Source organism: Lactuca saligna, chromosome 3 (genome assembly GCF_052625555.1).
Source record: "Lactuca saligna cultivar CGN05327 chromosome 3, ASM5262555v1, whole genome shotgun sequence".
Lineage (NCBI taxonomy): Eukaryota > Viridiplantae > Streptophyta > Magnoliopsida > Asterales > Asteraceae > Lactuca > Lactuca saligna.
The window spans coordinates 13,991,147-14,012,042 of NC_136419.1; the positions used below are offsets into that span (position 1 = coordinate 13,991,147).

At 40.2% G+C, this 20,896-nt stretch overlaps 1 protein-coding gene across 1 annotated transcript; it reads left to right on the forward strand.

Moving 5' to 3' along the window:
* Positions 1-19,105: 19,105 nt before the first annotated feature.
* LOC145033412 (heavy metal-associated isoprenylated plant protein 30-like) lies at positions 19,106-20,537 on the forward strand. The gene is made up of 3 exons (XM_078982039.1): positions 19,106-19,468; positions 19,713-19,788; positions 20,035-20,537. The coding sequence occupies exons 1-3, from the start codon at positions 19,319-19,321 to the stop codon at positions 20,355-20,357; spliced, it is 549 nt and encodes a 182-aa protein (XP_078838165.1). The 5' UTR covers positions 19,106-19,318; the 3' UTR covers positions 20,358-20,537.
* The last annotated feature ends 359 nt before the right edge of the window (positions 20,538-20,896 follow it).

Consider the following 20,896-nt stretch of genomic DNA (forward strand, 5'->3'; position numbering starts at 1 on the left):
TTGGGCCATATTTTAGGCTTTGGCCCATTACTTGTCTATTAGGCCTTTAGCTTGTGAGTTGGACCTTGGGCTTGGAAATCAATTATTAATTAGGTGTTGTTTTGATGTTGACAGTTTGGGAATCTTTCAACCAGCAACTACAGTTTTATCCGCGGGACCTTAGCAGTTTCAGGTGAGTCACCTCACCATACCAATGGATCTAAGGCACCAATGCTGGCCCATTTTATGATATGTGATACACTAGCTGAAGTTGTATTATGCGGCATGTTAGCTGGCTATGTAATTGGGAGAATACTAGTTATTATGTTGTATGCTAATTGATTATGTGGTGTGTGATACGCTAGTGGTCTTTGTGATACTTGCATGGAAGACCTCGGAGGGTTCCCTGGGCACTTAGGTGTAAGACCTTGGAGGGTTTCCGTGACATCCTAGGTAAAGACCTCAGGGGGGGTTCCCGAGTCACTAGGATGTAAGACCTTGGAGGGTTTCCATGGCATCCTTAGTTAAGCCCATGTGGGGGTTCCCATGGCATTAGGCTAAGACCATGTGAGGGTTCCCATGGCACCCGGTGTAAGGCCTTAGCGGGTTTCCAGGGCATCCTTATGTGTTTGCGTGTTTAGCTTATATGTTGGTATGTATGCTTTGATTGGTAGTTAGTGAAGACCATGTGGGGGTTCCCATGGCAGTGGGCTAAGACCCTGGAGGGTTTCTAGGGCAATCGGTGTAAGACCTTGGATGGTTTCCTGGGCCTATATGTTTATATGCATAGCTTTTATAGTTGATATGATTTATGTGAGTATGTGAATAAGACCTTGGAGGGTTTCCATGGCATGTTTATATGTGTATATGCATGCTTATGCGATTGTTATGATTTATGTAGTTGTTATACCTGATGTGGATTATGTGGATTGTGTGGGGTATGCTCTGGAGAACTCACTAAGCCTCGTGCTTACAGTTTTGTTTATGGTTTCACGTATCATTGATTTAGAAAAGAATGGCACTTATTGATCGCAGTGCACACACCTATTATTTCCGCAATGAATGATTTTAGGATAAACTCTGATAAATATTTTAATTAATGATGATTTGAAATGTTTCAAATAAATGGTATCAATGCTTTAGCTACATCTAAAAAATGAAATTTTTACCCTTGATTTTTGGGTCGTTAGAACATATAAAGAGATCTCTCCTAGGACCCTAGGACCACAACCAGACGAGGAACATGAAATAAGGCCAAATCAATTATTCTAAGGCTATAAATCCTAATCGTATACAATTTTTAAAAGCATACACTAAGTAGTTACTAATACTAATAATAATTCCCCTTCCAGCATGGCATCCAATATCTCCAAGGCTACAAGCATCACATATCAGGCCAATCTATCGGTGACTACTCAGCACTAGCATGGAAGTCTACCAGCTTATACAACATATAAAGAGATCTCTCCTAACCCTAACTAGCAAGCGATTCTCAGATTCATAAATCAATTCATAACAAATAATGTATATGGGTATTCTGGGGAAACTCACTTGAGCTCGGCTGATTGCATGCATCACACCCTTTCTTATCTTAGAAAACTTTTTCCTTGAAAACATTTTTCTTTTTGAAAACCTTATAGATCCTCAATTTTGAGTGCAGACACACCAGAAAGTATGTATGAATCCCTCAAACCAACACTCTGATATTGTTACATCCAAAAATACGACCCAAAATTTTTTGTTTTAATAATAATAAAAATCATATACTGAACGTCATATCATAAAACCATACGTCAAATATCTCAAATCATAATAAAATGTTGTGAAACAGCTGTATCAAATCAAACTATGAATCAAAACAAACTCCCATGACAAAGACTGAAGTTGTGGTGTGTGCGATGCCATCAACCCGAGCTCTTCACTTTATTTGCGGAACTACCTGAAACCAAAACTGAAACTATAAGCACAAAGCTTTGTGAGCTCCCCCAAACAACCATATACCATACAACACATATAAATTACATACTGGGCCTTGCCCACTGCATCGGACCGAAGTCCAGAACTGACTCGGACCTTGTCCCCTGCATCGGACCGGTGTCCGGAACTAGCTGCATCGGTCCGAAGTCCGGAACTGAGTGCATCGGACTGAAGTCCGGAACTAACTGATCATAGCATAGCATAAACACATATCAACTAGCATAAAACATATCATCTAGCATAAACACATATACTGCATACCGCATCCGGTCGTAGCCCGGAACAAATAACACATAAATCCTGTCTGAGCCACGAAGGTATCAAACATACTAACTACTACATCGGACCGAATTCCGGAAACTACTGCTAGCTAAACAGGCCGGCATTGTGGCCTTAGACCCGTTCCTACTGGAAGGAAACTCACCTCGTAATCTGGCTGCTGAATGAACTGCTCGGGAAACTGCCTGTTGTTGCTCCTGTATCTCCCCAGCTACAATTTCCATAAGTACAATCAATCAATCACTGATACTTATACTGAGGGTAAAATGACTATTTTACCCCTGATCAAAGTCACCCTATTGGTCAAAGTCAACATACAGTTGACCTGACTCGTCGATTTGGGTCACCAACTCGTCAAGTCCTTACTCTCACTTTCTTGCTTCTGCTCGCTACTACTCGTCGAGTTTGGCATAGACTCGACGAGTTCCACTCCGATACTTACACTCAGTCAATCTGCATCTGACTCGCCGAGTTATATGAACAACTCGTCGAGTCCTCCTTCAACACATGAACACTCTGGCTGTGACTCGCCAAGTTGTATAAATAACTCGTCGAGTCTGTTCTTAAGGTATGAAGATTACCTTGGACTCGCCGAGTCAGGGCATTGACTCGCAGAGTCTTTACATGAATGAGTCCGATCTTCGTCTCACTGAGTCCTCCCATAACTCACTGATTCCACTCGGCATAACACATAAAAGGGAAGAACTTGGGGACTCGCGAACCGACTCGCCGAGTCGGAAGACCAACTCGCTGAGTCGGTTGCATGCAACACTACTCTGATGATTTTGCTCCAATCTAACGCATACAACTTATAGATCTGGGTTCATAAAGCTTAGCTACCACGTAAAGTTTCCAACTGTACGTGTACAAATTTATGAAAATGGATTTAAAGGCTAAAAAGACACTTGAAACAGAGGGGATCCAAATGTGATTCAATCACCCCAATGCGATTTCTCTACCATAAATAAGCTAAGGAATGCATAAAATGGTCTAAATATGATTCAACAAAGGAGAATCAATCATAGCAATAGAGGGGATCTGGTTTTACCTCAATAAATCTGCAATAGATGGAAGATCTTGGACCGTCTTCTACTCCCTTGGATCTAGCTACTTCTTCTCTTCCAAAGCTTCAAAATTCACACAATAAGCTCAAAATGCTCAAGTAAAGGTTAGAGTTTTCTAAATGACGCTCTGAGGGTGAAGGGGAGGAGATTGGGGCTCATAACACGGCTTAAATAGGGTGCAAAACCCGGGGATTTAGGGTTTCATTTAGACTGAAGGACACGCCGAGTCCAGAATATGGACTCGCCGAGTCGCCAACTCAAACGTGCGTGAAATCCCATCTCTACTCGACGAGTCGGGCTACTGACTCGTCGAGTCCCTCTTGAAACTTGAATAAATAATAATATTAAATAACATACCAGAATCGGGGCATTACAAGTCTCCCCGACTTGTCTCAGACTTCGTCCTCGAAGTCTGCTGCTACTGCATCTGGGAACAACTCTAGGTAGTGCTCCCTCATCTCCTCATCTGCCTCCCACGTCCACTCAGATCCCTTCCGGCGCTGCCACTGCACCTTTACCAACTAAACCACCTTGTTCCTGAAGGTCTTCATCTTTCGATCCAAGATTGCAATCGGTCTCTCAATATAGGTTAGGCTACCATCAACCTGAATATCCTCTAAGGGTACGACTGCTGACCCGTCCACCAAACACTTCCGTAGTTGGGAAACATGGAAAGTGTTGTGGATCTGGCTAAGGTCTGCCGGAAGATCCAACTGATAAGCGACCCGACCCACCCGGGCCAAAACCCTAAAAGGACCGATGAACCTGGGGCCCAGCTTGCCCCTCTTCCGAAACCTGATGACACCTTTATAGGGTGATACCTTCAGAAGGAACATGTCACCCACCTGGAGCTCCAAGTCTGAACGCCTCCTGTCGGCGTAACTCTTCTTCCGACTCTGCGCAGTCTACAGTCTACTACGAACCTGTTGGATCAACTCTGTCGTCTTGAGCACTACCTCGGTGCTCCCAATAATGCACTGACCGACCTTGCCCCAACAAATCGGGGCCCTGCACTTTCTCCCATAAAGCATCCCGAAGGGAGGGCGGTCAATACTCGCATGATAACTGTTGTTATACAAAAATTCCGCTAACGGAAGATACGTATCCCAACTGCCACCGAAATCTAGGACGCATGCCCGGAGCATGTCCTCAAGAGACTGAATCGTCCTCTCGCTCTGCCCATCCGAATGAGGGTGGAAAGCGGTGCTGAAATGGACACGAGTACCCATCTCGTCATGAAACCGCTTCCAAAATCTGGAAGTAAAACAGACATCTCTGTCTAACACCACTGATACAGGCACTCCATGCCATGCCACGACCTCTCGCACATATATATCGGCTAGCTTCTCAGCCGATATGCTCTCCTGGATCGGTATAAAACGAGCACTCTTTGTCAACCAATCCACTATAACCCAAATCGAATCCACTCCACGTGTGGTCCTGGGAAGCTTAGTGATAAAATCCATAGTGATATCCTCCGATTTTCACACAAAAATGTCTAACGGATGCATCTTGCTGTGAGGCCTCTGGTGCTCCGCCTTAACCTTCCTGCAGGTCAGGCATCTTTCTACATACCAGGCGACATCCTGCTTCATGCAGGGCCACCAATAGTCGGGTAGAAGATCCCTATACATCTTCGTTGCCCCTGGATGGATGGAAAAATCGAGACTTACGGGCCTCGTCCATCAACACCTGTCATACTCCGCCCCAGTACGGTACCCATACTCTCCCATGAAGGGTCAACAATCCTCAGCTGTTATAATCAAAAGAAGCTACTCGGCCCACAATCCTCTCACACTTCTGCCTCTCCTCCTTGAGGTCCTCGGCCTGTGCCTCTTTGATTTGCTCAAACAATGGAGTAATCACCATCATCCTCGAACAAATATCTCTGATCGGGGTTGCTGCTGCCTTGCAGCTCAGGGCGTCGGCCACTACGTTGGCCTTCCCTGGGTGATAAAGGATCTCACAATTGTAATCCTTCAACACATGTAACCATCGCCTCTGCCTCATGTTCAGATTCGGCTGATCCATGAGGTACCTGAAGCTCTTGTGATCCGTGTAAATGGTACATCAGACCCCATAGAGGTAATGTCTCCAAATCTTGAAGGCAAACACCACTTCCCCCAACTCTAAATCATGCTTAGGATAATTAGCCTCGTGAGGCTTCAACTGTCTCAAGGCGTAAGCTATCACACGGCCTCGCTGCATCAACACTGCTCCCATACCTGTGATCGAGGCATCACAGTAGACTACAAAATCTTCTATTCCCTTCGGCATGGTAAGAATTGGTGCCTCGCACAATCTCTGCCTGAGGGTCTCAAAGGTTGCCTACTGCTCAGGCCCCCAACAAAATGCCACCGACTTCTCGGTCAGTCGGGTGAGCGGTACTGCTATCTTGGAGAAATCCTTGATGAATCTCTTGTCGTAACCTACCAAACCTAGGAAGCTCCGAATCTCATATGGAGACTTCGGGACCTCCCACTGTATCACAACCTCTATCTTGTCCGATCTACCAAAATATCCTTCTGGTTGACGAGGCGTCCAAGAAACTGCACCTCGCGCAACCAGAACTCGCACTTGGAAAACTTTGCGAAAAGTTTCTCCCCTCTCAAAATCTCCAGCACCTCCCTTAGGTGCTCCTCGTGCTGCTCCTGAGTCTTGGAATACACCAAGATATCATCTATGAATACTATCACATACCGATCCAACATCGGTCTGCACACGCAGATCATGAGATCCATGAACGCGACTGGGGTGTCAGTGAGCCCAAATGGCCTCACCACAAACTCATAATGTCCATACCTGGTCCTGAATGCAGTCTTCTGCACATCCTCGCCTCTGACTCGCATCTGATGATTCTCGGAGCGTAAATCGATCTTGGAAAACCAAGACGCTCCCTGCAGCTGATCAAACAAATCATTTATCCTCGGAAGTGGGTAACGGTTCTTCACCGTTACCTTATTCAGCTCCCGGTAATCTATACACATACGGTGCGACTCGTCCTTTTTCTTCACAAATAAAATCAGTGCACCATGGCTGCTCAGCCTGATAAAACCCTTGTCTAGCAGCTCTTGCAGCTGCGTAGATAACTCCTGCATCTCTGGGGGAGCCAACCGATACGGTGCCTTCGCTATCAGAGCCGCACCAGGGATTAGGTCAATCCCGAACTCGACCTGCCTCTCTAGAGGTATTCCAGGAAAATCCTCTGGAAATACATCCGGGTAGTCTCGCACTACCGGAACATCATCAACTGTCGTCTTGCCCTTCTCCCGGGCATCTAAAACATAGGCAACATAACCGCCGCAACCCTGTTGAAAATAGCGCCTCGCTCTCGCCACTAAACACAGAACTGGTCCGCGTTGTGGCCTCTCGCCCTGAATCACTAACTCTCCCCCACTGGGAGTGCGAACCCTCACTAACTGCAGCTCACAATCTATCACCACCCTATTGGGGCTCAGCCAATCCTGCCTACTATAACCTTATTCCCTCGCAGGGGAATAAGGACCAAGTCCACCGGAAACTGCTCATCAAATAACTGTAGAGAACATCCTCTGTGTACCCTTGTAACCCTACTGGTCCTATCAGTTGCTATCTCAACCTCTAGTGGACAATCTAGCTCCCCTGGAGCTTTGCTAAACCTCTTGCTAAGCGCAAGAGAGACGAATGATCGGGTAGCCCCCGAATCAAACAATATTGTATCTGAAATGCCGTTCACAGAGAATGACCATATACAAAAATATAACCATAATAAACAATCAATAATAAATGCAGATATAAGGGAGAAATACATACTCGTCACCACGTCAGGAGTCACTCGCGCCTCCTCTACTGTCAGCTGAAAAGCCCTACTCTTCGCCACCGATGTCTGAACTCGGCCCTGATGGCCATCTCTAATCCTCAAAGTAGCAGGGGCGGGTGCTAACACCTTCCATGCAGCTACTAAACTCGGATACTGGGACTTTTTATGTCCCTTCTGATTGCACATAAAGCAAATCAGATCTGATGCCGTAATGGCGGTGGTAGTGGCGGTACAATCCTTACTCATATGTCCAGTCCGGCCAAACTTGTTGAAGTCGAAACTCCCTGCCTTGCACACCCCATCGTGCAATCTCCCACACTTGCCATACCGACTATGGCTCTGCTAACTCCTGGATCTATGATCTGAAACCTTAGGCTTTTTACTCGAACTCCCTGTACCCGAAGCCGCCTCCGGCTTCCTCTTCCTCTCCGTCTCAAGGTCAATATCTCTCTCTCTCTCAAGCTCTGGCAATCATGTCATTGAGCGTTTTACAGCTGGACCGGCTCACAAACTAGCGGATATCACTCCGCAACATCTCATGATAATGAGATTTCTTCATTTCCTCATCTGCTGCGTACTGAGGAACGAGAAGTGACCTTCCCCTAAACTTGGCGGTAATCTCCGCCACTATCTCTGTAGTCTGGGTCAAATCCTGGAACACCCGTGCTAACTGTTACACCTCAATAACGGGTGTGAACTCAGCTCTGAACCTGGTGGTAAAGTCCGCCCAGGTCATGGCATCCAAAGTTGTGTCACTCCCGATGGCATGACCAATCTCCTCCCACCAATCCCGTGCCCTGTCCTTCAGAAGACAGGATGCCAACCTGACCTTGTCCCCCTCGAGACACCTGCTCGTGCGGAAAGCATTGGCCACATCCGCCAACCATCTGGTACTCGCTATGGGGTCCCGCACCCCATGATAATCTAGAGCTCCACATGCCCGGAACTCCCTGAAGGTAAGCGTGCGCGACCCCACCATGGCCGCCACCTCAGCACGAAATGTGCATAGCTTCTCCTCCATCAGCTCTAATATACCCTCCTTGATCAAACCAAAGATCACTGGAGTCTGCTCAAGAATGATACGAGTAACCTCTGAAGTGAAGAACTCTCTATTCTGCTCATCCAACTGCTCGACTCCTGAGCCTGATCCCGATCCCTCTCCGGCACCTGAACTGCTGCCTGCTGGTCTAGGGCGTAAAACCACCATTCTGAAAACACATCACAATAAACTTCAGAACACTGATATGACTCGAGGGATCATTACTACTACCGGATTTTCGGTCTCATCTCAGCCTTCCTCGATTCAAGTACGAATCCTCTGCTTCCAGTAGTATGGGCCCCTACTACCTTCCACATCTATTCGTACTTTCCTCAAGAACTGCCTCGACTCCACCTAGCCACTACTACTGCTGCTGATCTCTACTGCTCTCATCCTAGGCTCGCCCTAGGGAAATCTCTGACTCAACCCAACTAGTCCTCAGCTGCTGAAGGCCTCCTTGTAATGCCAATAAACCATTACCTGAATACCATCACATGTGGCGAGGCTCAGATAATCCTTTGAGGAAAAGACTCGTCCCCACAACGGTTAGACTCAAACAAGAGCTGCGCAGCAGGGACAAATCCAACGCTCTGAGATTATTAAACCTTGTTCACATGTGATGTGGCATATTCACCTAATAGCTAAATCCCATCACTCAGAGTCCCACAAAGCACGAAGCAAACAGCATTCAGACACGGAAAACTACTCAAGCAATTCTATCCTCATAATGAGAAATTGTACTAGCATACAATACTAAGCTCATGCTATCAGGCATAACCTAAACATGCTATCCTACGATTGTATACTCAATTTCTAGCATGCAATTCTCATAAGGTTGAAACACATAAATCAGGCACATAAGGCATCCTCCTAGATCCTTAGTCCTATACTAGCATGCTGTTATACTAAAACTGAAAATGATAATCATAAACTTGTATGGGTAATTTGGGAGTACTTACTTGAGCTCGGCTGATCGTATGCACCACACCCTTTTCTCTTTATCAAAACTCTTTTCTTTCTAATTTCCTTTAAAAAAAATGTTTTTCTTTTAAAACCTTTTACCATTTCCTTAGTTTGAGTTCAGAAGCACGAAAGAGTGTATCCGAATCCCTCAAACCAAGGCTCTGATACCAACTTGTAACATCCAAAAATACGAACCAAAAATTTTTGTTTTAATAATAATAAAAATCATATACTGAACGTCATATCATAAAACCATACGTCAAATATCTCAAATCGTAATAAAATGTTGTGAAACAGCTATATCAAATCAGACTATGAATCAGTACAAACTCCCATGACAAAGACTGAAGTTGTGGTGTGTGCGATGCCATCAACCCGAGCTCTTCACTTTATTTCCGGAACTACCTGAAACCAAAACTGAAACTGTAAGCATGAAGCTTAGTGAGCTCCCACAAACTACCACATACCATACAACACATATAAATCACATACTGGGCTTTGCCCACTGCATCAGACCAAAGTCCGGAAACTGCATCGGACCGAAGTCCGGAACTGACTCGGACCTTGTCCCCTGCATCAGACCGGTATCCGGAACTAGCTGCATCGGACCGAAGTCCGGAACTGACTGCATCGGACCGAAGTCCGGAACTAACTGATCATAGCATAACATAAACACATATCAAATAACATAACACATATCATCTAGCATAAACACATATATTGCATACCGCATCAGGCCGTAGCCCGGAACACATAACACATAAATCCTGTCTGAGCCACGAAGGCATCAAACATACTAACTACTGCATCGGACCGAAGTCCAGAAACTACTACTAGCTAAACGGGCCGACATTGTGGCCTTAGACTCGTTCCTACTGGAAGGAAACTCACCTCGTAATCTATCTGCTGAATGAACTGCTCGGGAAACTGCCTGTTGCTGCTCCGGTATCTCCCCGGCTACAATTTCCATAAGTACACCTAATCAATCACTGATAACTATACTGAGGGTAAAATGACTATTTTACCCCTGATCAAAGTCAACCTATTGGTCAAAGTCAACATACAGTTGACGTGACTCGTCGAGTTGGGTCACCAACTCGTCAAGTCCTTACTCTCACTTTCTTGCTTCTGCTCGCTACTACTCATCGAGTTTGGCATAGACTCGATGAGTTCCTCTCCGATACTCACACTCAGTTAATCTGCATCCGACTCGTCGAGTTATATGAAAAACTCGTCGAGTCCTCCTTCAACACATGAACACTCTGGCTGTGACTCGCCGAGGTGTATGAACAACTCGTCGAGTCTGTTCTTAAGGTATGAAGATTGCCTTGGACTCGCTGAGTCAGGGCATTGACTCGCAGAGTCTTTACATGAATGAGTCTGATCTCCGTCTCACTGAGTCCTCCCATAACTTACGGATTCCACTCGGCATAACACGTAAAAGGGAAGAACTCGGGGACTCGCAAACCGACTCGTCGAGTCTAAAGAACAACTCGCTGAGTCGGTTGCATGCAACACTACTCTGATGATTCTGCTCAAATTTAATGCATACAACTTATAGATCTGGGTTCATAAAGCTTAGCTACCACGTAAAGTTTCCAACTTTACGTGTACAAATTCATGAAAATGGATTTAAAGGCTAAAAAGACACTTGAAGAAATAGATCTAGGGCTTTCAAGCAAAAAGGCTCCATAAAGGTGTTAGATCCACTACTTTGGGACTGAACCATGGCAAAACCCCGAGTCCAATCACCCCAATGTGATTTCTCTACCATAAATAAGCTAAGGAATGCATAAAATGGTCTAAATGTGATTCAACAAAGGAGAATCAATCATAGCAACATAGGGGATTCGGTTTTACCTCAATAACTCTGCAATAGATGCGAGATCTTGGACCTTCTTCTACTCCCTTGGATCTAGCTACTTCTCTTCCAAAGCTTCAAGATTCACACAATAAATGCTCAAAATGCTCAAGGAAAGGTTAGGGTTTGCTAAATGATGCTCTGAGGGTGAAGGGAAGGAGGTTGGGGCTCATAACATGGCTTAAATAGGGTGCAAAACCTGGGGATTTAGGGTTTCATTCAGACTGAAGGACTCGTCGAGTCCAGAATATGGACTCACCGACTCGCCAACTCAAACGTGCGCGAATCCCGTCTCTACTCGACGAGTCGGGCTACTGACTCGTCGAGTCCCTCTTGAAACTTGAATAAATAATAATATTAAATAACATACCAGAATCGGGGTGTTACAGATACCAAATTGTATTGACCCAAAACTAAAGGGTAAAAAATTCATTTTTCATTATAGTAAAACACACATATTACTTTATCCAATCATTCAAAAACATTGTTTGATTAAAATATTTATCAGAGTTATGTCCGAAAACCACATAATGCAAAAAACACGGGTGTGTGCGCTGCGATCAAGCCGAGCCCTTCCATTCCAAACCCATGATACCTGAAACCGTAAACAAAATTGTAAGCACGAAGCTTAGTGAGTTCCCCAGAGCATACTTCACATAATCCACATAATCTGATGAAGTGATAATTGAGTAAAGAGAATCAAATCATATTAATATCAATATGAAATGAACACGAGGAGTAAATATAATCTTGTTTCAGCTCAATTATACTTCCAACAGTTTTAAAGAGAGTAAAGTAGACAAGTTCTGTAAAGACTCTTATCTATCTCTAAGTAATGTCCCTATTTATAGGAGATGTGAAAGTATACAAAAAATACTAAGGCATAGACATTAAGCTTCGAACATAAGATTCCTTAGTAAAATATTATAAAATATACGAAGGGTACAGACTTCAACTCAATACAATATATCTTCGACCCTTACAATCTCCCCCTTTGTAATGGAGTCAAATTCTCTTAGTTTGTGAAAATATGTATGGCATACATCATCACCCTTCGAATTTGAGTCTACTGAGAAATAATATTCTTTAGCTCCATCATGCCCCCTTCATTATTCTTCTTGAAGTTATTCATACGAACGATGAATTTCGTATACTGGGACGTCGTATACCATTCAACTTCGCTAGCATGAAACAAAAATCTTTTGGCTTTTCCTCCTTTATCCTTTCCAGTAAAGACCATACCAAATAGCTTTAAACAGATCTCCCCATCTGCATACTTCTTCAATTCGGATTGAGACTTTGTCGGTTCCATGGGAGCTTTCACTTTTAATCCCTTCACAGTTGCTAACTCCACATCAGTAAGAGCTAAACATTCATAGTAATTTTCCAAAAATATCTGGATGTGTGCAACTCCAAGTCGAAAAACTTCGGGATTAGTTTCTTGAAGATATGAAGAATTTTTATCTTTTACGAGCAATGCAAATTGTATAAGATCATACAAGTTCATCAATGGAAAGTCATCCACTATAAGATCACGAACTTGAGAATTTTCCCTTGTCACATGGAATCGAAGATTCTGCATCATGTCTTCGAATAGAACATCCATTTTGATATTGATAACCTTCTTTATCTTTATCAAGGACCATATTTCCTCTAGAGCCTTCCCAATAACAACATGAAATCAGTGCTTCATGTAGTTATATTCATCTTCACTCTTGAACTTATCATAAATCTTGAAATGAGGTATTAAGAACATCATTTTGTTGATTGGGAAATCAAATTGGCTCATATCAGCATTTGAAACCACATAAATTTGCTTTGGTTTCTTCTCAAATGCATACATTTGGTTATATGACACATTTGCTTCTATGGTCTCATAGATATATTGTTTCACAGGATCTCCCTTATTTATCCTAGGAGGATCATTTGCTTGTTGCATCATGATGCTTTGAACAACTCTTAATTTTTCTATCTCAGCTTCAGCTTCATCTTTCTTCTCCTCTTTTGACTTTTCAACAACAATTAACTTCCCTTTGTCTATTGAACTATCAATAACATCCATTGTCATTGACACATTACTCACACCTGTAGATGAACCAATCATGATCCCTTTCGAAATTGGCCTGGTGATTGGCATTGAAGTTAAAACAGTAAACGTAACTGGCCCAGTAGAAGAAATAATTGGCTTTGTTGAGGGAATTTTCAAAGGAAAATTTTTTCCAACAACTTTAACATCTCCACGCGAAGCTTCACCACCAACCTTCACATGCGAAGCTTCACCAACTTTCTTCTCTCCCCCTTGCACGCATGTGCGAACAGGTGGGGCATCTGTTGGTAGAAGATTCAATATTTTGGATAAGGGAGCTAACTGTTTATGTAGAACAGCTTCAAACTGAGAAATTTTTTAAGATAGGAACTTCGGGGTAATAATCAAATACGAAGCAGGCTTGAGCACCAAGTCTTTTATTTCCTTTAATAATGAAAGAACCTCCCCCAAACTGTTGACTATCACTTGTAGAAAGTTGACTAATTTGAGGACTCAAACTTTCGTACAACTTGGCATACTTTATGACTGCATCACAAATAATATCCACCTTCTTTTGTCGAGTTGCATAGTCTTTTTTGACACTATCAACCTCTTTGACCATATCATCACGAAGCTCTTGAAGCTTAAAATTTACATCTTCTCGAACCTTTATCACATCAAGAACAAATAATGTATGTCTTTCTTTTTGAACATTTTTGAATTCCTTTACTGCCCCCACAAATTTTGAATAAAGAGAATTCACTCGTAACTCAGTTTTTTGATCAGTATGATCCAACTTCTCTAAAATTCTTGACTCTGTGTCTTTAAGCATGCCAGACACTTTACTCACCATTCGGGCTTCAAATGCTTTCATCAGACCATCAAGTTCAAAACTAGAAACTGAACTACTTCCCCCCATATCTGCTTGAGACTGAATAATGGAATTCATCTTTTTATTCATAATTTTAAACTGCTTCATGGACATGAGCATATGGTCAGGAAAGTCTTCTTCTTCGTCATCAAATTCTAAGGTTTCGAAAGTTCCTCCAAAACCTCTTTCATTTTTAGATTCTTCCATTGATCTTGGTGGATCAGTTGATTGGGATGACAAAATAGAGGTGAAAGGTTGATTGATAATGTTTTCAAAAGTAGGTGACTCGGTGGTTGAAGTGGTAGGTATGATATATGGAGGTAAAGAAACAAAAGCACTAGAAACAGTTTTGATAGGAAGAACAACCGGAGTACCTTGGGAAGATTTTGGTTCTTCTTGATGCAAATCTCCTTCACCCATGTTGACATTTACATCTGTCTCAGATACACGTGTAGTGATGTATGAAGTTCGTACCTCCTCATGAAATGATTTGGCAGACGAATCTTCGGGAGGTATGACCGTAGTCTTCTCAGGAGATGAAGGTTCTATGATAGGAGTAGCTTTAGGAGTTTTAGGCACTTCTTCTTCTTCAGAAGATTGCATTGGAATAACAAGCTGTCTTTTCTTAATCTTCTTTGTCTTCTTAGAAATCCTTTTGGCCATGTCTTCAGCTCTTCGTTTCTTAGATGAAGGAGAAACAGGAGATGGAACTTCTCGTATAAGAACTCCTTGATGAGTAAGATGAGGTTTTCGAACCACACTTCAAGTTGGAGATCTTTTCGAACCGCTATACTTCTTCTTAAGTCTTTGAAAAACACCAGACTTCGATGGAATAGTGACTAAAACTGGTTCATCAACAACAGGTTCATCTGGCTTGCCCAAAACATTCGAAACTTAGTCATCTAGCTTCACAAGTGTTATATGAGACTTTTTTTTCTTCGGTTCTTGAACTGTATGCTCAGGAGTAATTGTGACATTCTTCTTTGATTGTATGGATTTCTTTGAAGGACTTGCATCTTATTTGGCCAATAACTTCCCGGTTTCAATGCGAGGATCAATAGTCGTCATATATTCCACTAACACATAATTTTAGATCAACACGCTTTAACATTGCATCAGGGATTCGTGCAACGTGTGTAAATATCTCAGCATCATCAGAAACCTCCTTAGGAAAGTGATATTTCATGAATTTAGTAGTTTCCTCATCAGCAGACACCTGAATCCCTTCTTTATCATAAAAATATCGAAGAATAAGACTCCAATACCTTGTACACGAAATACCTTGTACAACATTCATGTTTTCTACACTCTTCTGAAATTCCTTCCATAGCTGTGTAGAGTAGTCCATAGGAATATCATAGTACACACCTACAACCATGGCATATACTTCCATCCTTCATTTATCAAGACCAACACTGCGACCAATCAAGAAGTGTAAGTAGATTCCAAATAGAAAATTCCAGACAGTTGGAAGACTAGACTTCTTAAAATCACTTATCTTGGTGAGTGGGGGTTGATGACCCATCTCATTAAACATATGATTGACTTGAGCAAAAGAAAGAGTAGTAAATGGTGGTGAATAAGGAATTTCCAAAATCAGACAGAACAATTTCTTCGTTAAACGAACCTTCTTATCACTAACCAAATTAAATGTAATGACATCTAGGGCTTTGTTGTATGTTGCAATGGATCTTGCTATTGAAATCCAGGATAGAAGAACTGCAAAAGAGTTAAACATGGCGGTTGAAAGAACACAACTTTTGAGAGCAACCACCAACATCTTCAAATCATCAGGATAGAGCGATACGGCTTCTTCAACATGATAGTTTGTTCCTTGAATCTTCATGATCGGTTGAGAAGTAATGTCTTCAGTGGTTTGGGATGGTACATCAATATTAGCATTAGTAGCCATGATTAGGGTTTTGAAAGCTTCTGAAGAACAAATCGATTTTGCAAAGAGAATTTGGGAATATTATTATTTTATTTTCTCTATGTTTTGTAAACCCTAGCTCGCCTCTACAGCGGAAGTTCTTCGTCGAGCTCTGCTGAGACGTGACTTTATTTGAATCATAAACATACATTTGATTCCATCCTGTATTCACTTTCTTACTATTTTTGACTTGTTCGATTTCCATAATCATACCTGTGAAAGATCTAATCGATCTAGAGTTTTATTCTCATCAGATATCTATAATAAAACAAGTTTAGATGACACCTTTCAATAGTTGCAAGAATCTTCAATCTTCAAGAGCTTAGTATCACAAGTGTAATACAAACACCAAGGCAAGAAGATGATTTAGAAGAGAGAATGAGAGAGGCACAATTTCAGCTCTTAGGAACTCTAAGGTTTCTTAGGTAGCCGAAATCTATAGCCCTAGGGTCCCTTAAATAGATGAGTTGCTAGGGTTTCAGTCCAAACCCTAATTGGATGACTTAGACCCTAACCAGCTTTAATAACCTTCTAGAATAAGGCCCCTTGGACAAAATTAGGGTGGGCTTTCACTCTAAATTTCGTCCCCGCTTATATCCATAAGGATTCACAGCCCAAAATCAATTATCTTATTATTGACAGTTCCAGTCCGCCTTATTTAATTAATCTCTTTTAGCCACAAAATTAATTCTTAATTAATTTTTTATCAATATTAATTAAACTATATGATTTTTCTTTTAATATATTATTCATATAATATATTAATAAACCATAATAACCTCTCTCTCTCTCCCCATAAATCATCTTGTCCAGTTGCTTTGGTGAAGGCAACCCTAAAAGACCATGAACAACTGGGTCAAGTACATACCAAATATAGTTATGGGCTTAGACACTAATCCAACATCAAATCCTATCAAAATTGATTAAAAGCCAATAGATTGAGATGACAAATTATGAAAAACTAGATTTTGCATGTTTTATTGCCTTAAAAACCAGGTTATGAAACGTTTGATGAAACATTTGATGATTGTATGGTTATGCTGATATTATTATTGCATTGAATGTTGTGTGATGTTAATAAAGTTTCGATTGATGAATTTTGATAATTGACAATCGTTAGAAAATGTTGAGATCGATAATTTTGGGCGATTTTTACCAGTTGTTCTTGAGATTATTGAATCTGGACTACTGAAAAGGTTGAACAACAATTTCTAGTTCTTAGGATTGAATTTTTTTTCATCACGAATCAATGTTTTTAGTTGAAAATCAAAGGTTTTTTTATGATGAATATGTGATTTTTGATGAATAACTGAAATGTTTGATGAAGAATTAATAATTTGGATAAATCTAAAAACATTACTCATATTAGATTTTTACAAAGCATAAAAAGAAAGATTAGGAAAATACCTCTATCTACTTAAATAATTAAAGCGTCTTTTTTTTTATTATATAAAATTAGTGGTTTAGGTTTGTTCTTACATTCTCAATTAGGTATACATTCTCATTTAAATGATGAATTTTTAATTTTGGATGAAATTTTGAAACATTCTATGGTGAACTGATGATTTGGATAAGTCTAAAAACGTTAATCAGACTAGATTTTTACAAAATATAAAAAAAATTGATTATCAAAATAACATTATCTAATTAAAAAATAAACAAAACACCTTTTTATATAGAATGAATGGTTCAGGTTTGTTCTTGAATTCTTAATTACATATTTATTTTCATTTTAATTAATTAATTAATATATATATATATATATATATATATATATATATATATATATATATATATATATATATATATAATTTGGATTGAATGAGGACTACGAGTACAAATATTTACCGTAACATTTAATTTTATTTATTATCAAAATCTCTTGTAATTATAATTATGTACGGGATTTTTGTATTTTTTTGGAAAAACTTAATTGTTTGGAAGGTTAAATATACAAAATAAATTAATGAAAAAAAAATAAAAAAGAATGGAACCTGTCCAACAAAGGGTAACCATGGTTACCCCTATATATCTTACAAAATGGTCAAATAGACCCCATAAATTTATTTTATTTCCATAAAAAACAAGAAATTAAGTTAGGCAATTGATTCAATCAAAATTCAAAACACTGTAGTGTTACATGTCATTTCTCTTGTAATTAATTATATAGAGACTAGGATTGCGCTTCCTTTTTAAACTAATAACTAACTAGGAGGTGAGGTGAAAAATAATTATTTGTGTTTCCAAAAAAAGAATATAACTTAGTACTTAATAGTACATACTAAAAAAAAAAGTATACTTGTTACTCTACACAAAGTGCGAATAAACTTTAAATAAACTATATGCCTCAACAAAGTTGTATTTGCACTATCACTTACATTGTGCGGTTTCTTATTTTATTTTATTTTAAAATTTCAGCAACGTTGTGAGTGGGATGCTTCAGTTCTTTAAGCTTTCTTTGCTCCGCAATTTAAGAAAAAAAATATATAGGAAAAGTTCGCTACTAGGTTTTGTTTATTTGCTTCTATGAAGTTAATTATTTCTAAAAACACCGATTTACTTCGTCTAGATTTGTGGTCAAAAGGTAGATCAGTGATGAATAATTAATCAGAAAAAGGGAATATGTACATCTTATGGGATGGTGGCTGATGGTGGTTTTCTGATAGAAGGACATGGTGCATGTCGGATTTAGTTTTCTCCAAAAGATGCCTGCGAGAAAAAAAAAAAAAAAAAAAGGAGATTTTGAAGGAATATATTTGGTTTCCTCAAGTGATGTCCATTATCAACCATTTTTAATCAATCTATCAATTCCTTAACTCAATCCCATATTCCATGAAAAATTTTCTTTTTACTGTAGCACTTGTCAGCACCCATGTTGATGCCACAATCAAGCATGTAGCAATCCCATCTGAGCTATAAAAAAAACTCATCCTAAAACTCATCAACCTTTGTTAAGAGGACTTTAGTTAAAGACTGTATTTTAAAAGAGTAAGGAGAATAAATACATACATACATACATACATGTATATGTAAGTATTACTTTTTATATGCTTTATGGTAAAAAGATGCGGTAAATCTGATGGTAAATGTGGATTGTATTAAGTAATTAAGGTATCTGATACTTTCGTCTTAACTAATTATCCACGATGTCGATGCAAGTAACTGCTGTTCAAACATTAGATGAATATTTTACCATGGCTAATTAGATGCGATTCTCATAGTGAAAAAGGTACTTTTTGACATTGCTTCCACGTCCATGTCTGCATATATATCCAATACAGTATAAGTAGAGTCCTCATCTTCCCTCCCTGTGGGCGTGTGTGAAATTAGCTACAAGCATCGACCCTTAAGCAACACAAACACAACACGGTTTGGAATATATTATATATATATATATATACTACAAACACGTAAACTGAAGGAAGAGATGCCTTCTCTAACATCTGAGAATATCTTCTAGACTTGGTTTCCTTTTCTCGAAGTTCTCTCTCCCAACTCTTATTAATTTAAATATTTAAACTTCATTACATATGGCAAACCTACGATCTGAGAGCCTATTTGGATCTTTCATCTCTGCGGTGATCAGCTACTGTTTCAGTTATCAAGCAAGCTACAAGACCAAAGACCACCTCATACACGTGCACGACATGCCTAAGGGTCGTCGCCCTCTTTCTTTACAGGTTAATTAATTAATTTCCTGGTATTTCTTATTTGATTCCCTACCTATATGGATTTCTATTGACCAATTACCCAAAAACTGTCGTTGTAACTTGTAAGTCCAAAAAGTTTGTTGATGGGAGGGCAACAGAATGAACAAAAGAGTTATTAGGATAACCATGTTCACCTTTGTTGTTGGGGCCTAAAAAGTGGGGATCAGCGCATCTTTTATTTTATTTTAACAACTTTGCTTTAATTACTGGATAGACCATCGAGCTTCAAGTCAGGATGTGCTGCACCGGATGCGAGCGGGTTGTCAAAAGTGCCATCCACAAGCTTAGAGGTATACATGTTCAGCCGAATGCATGTTCACGTGTCACATGACTAGACTAGATTGGACATAACATTCCATACTTTGTTTGATGTCCATTGGACTATCACCCACCTAAAAAGTGGGATACATAGTGTAAAAGACACGTAAATATCCTCGTTTTGTTGGCTCATTTATAGATGAACATGTTTGATGTTCTTGACGTGCTCTTTTCCATATTACTTGATTGGTTTGTATCTTTTCAAATTGATGAAATAGGGGTTGATTCAGTCGAGGTGGAGCTAGAAATGGAGAAGGTGACGGTGATTGGTTATGTGGATAGGAACAAGGTGTTGAAGGCAGTGAGGAGAGCTGGGAAGAGGGCAGAATTTTGGCCTTTCCCCAACCCACCACTATACTTCACATCGAGTAGCACCTACTTCAAGGACATGAATAATGAATATAAAGAGAGCTACAATTACTATAGACATGGATACAACATTGGTGATAGGCATGGCAACATTCCTGTTAGCCAAAGGGGGGACGACAAAGTCAGTAACATGTTTAACGATGACAATGTTAACGCCTGCTGTGTCATGTAGCAACATCTTGGGTTTACTGTAGAATAACATGGCTTTAATTCGGATAAGGATTGATGGTTGATAAATATGCCAGACATACTAACTGATTGTTGCCTTTTTTCGTATAGTAATCTGATGCTATTCTACTGATGCATCTGGTTAACATAACGAATGATAGTTGCAGATATTGCAAATGAAAAATTCTGTGTTTTGGTATATAATATTCCCGTAATTTATCTTGCTTCAACATATCGGATTCTTTTCTTTTTTTTCTTCACAAGCATATAGGGATATTTTTTCAAAGTTAAGTTCATCACATTTTCTTTTGGAGAATCTTATTCATAGAAGAATATTTACGTAATTAAATATTTTATAAAAACTCTCATTGAAGATTCGTAAAAATGTGACTTGTCATGATTTATAACTGGAATGTGAAATACATGGTCGGATATAGGACAGAAACCCCACCAGATGGGCTTACGACACTAGGTGCTTGTAAGGAATAATTAATTCTATTCCCCCTCCACACTCGTATATATGTACATAATAATGGTATTTAC

Bases quoted from the DNA above. Each gene is read 5' to 3' on its own strand.
- LOC145033412 (XM_078982039.1), top strand. From the start codon at position 19,319: ATGGCAAACCTACGATCTGAGAGCCTATTTGGATCTTTCATCTCTGCG. The intron at 19,469-19,712 runs GTTAATTAATTA...ATTACTGGATAG, and splicing joins GTCGCCCTCTTTCTTTACAG to ACCATCGAGCTTCAAGTCAG. The intron at 19,789-20,034 runs GTATACATGTTC...TTGATGAAATAG, and splicing joins TGCCATCCACAAGCTTAGAG to GGGTTGATTCAGTCGAGGTG.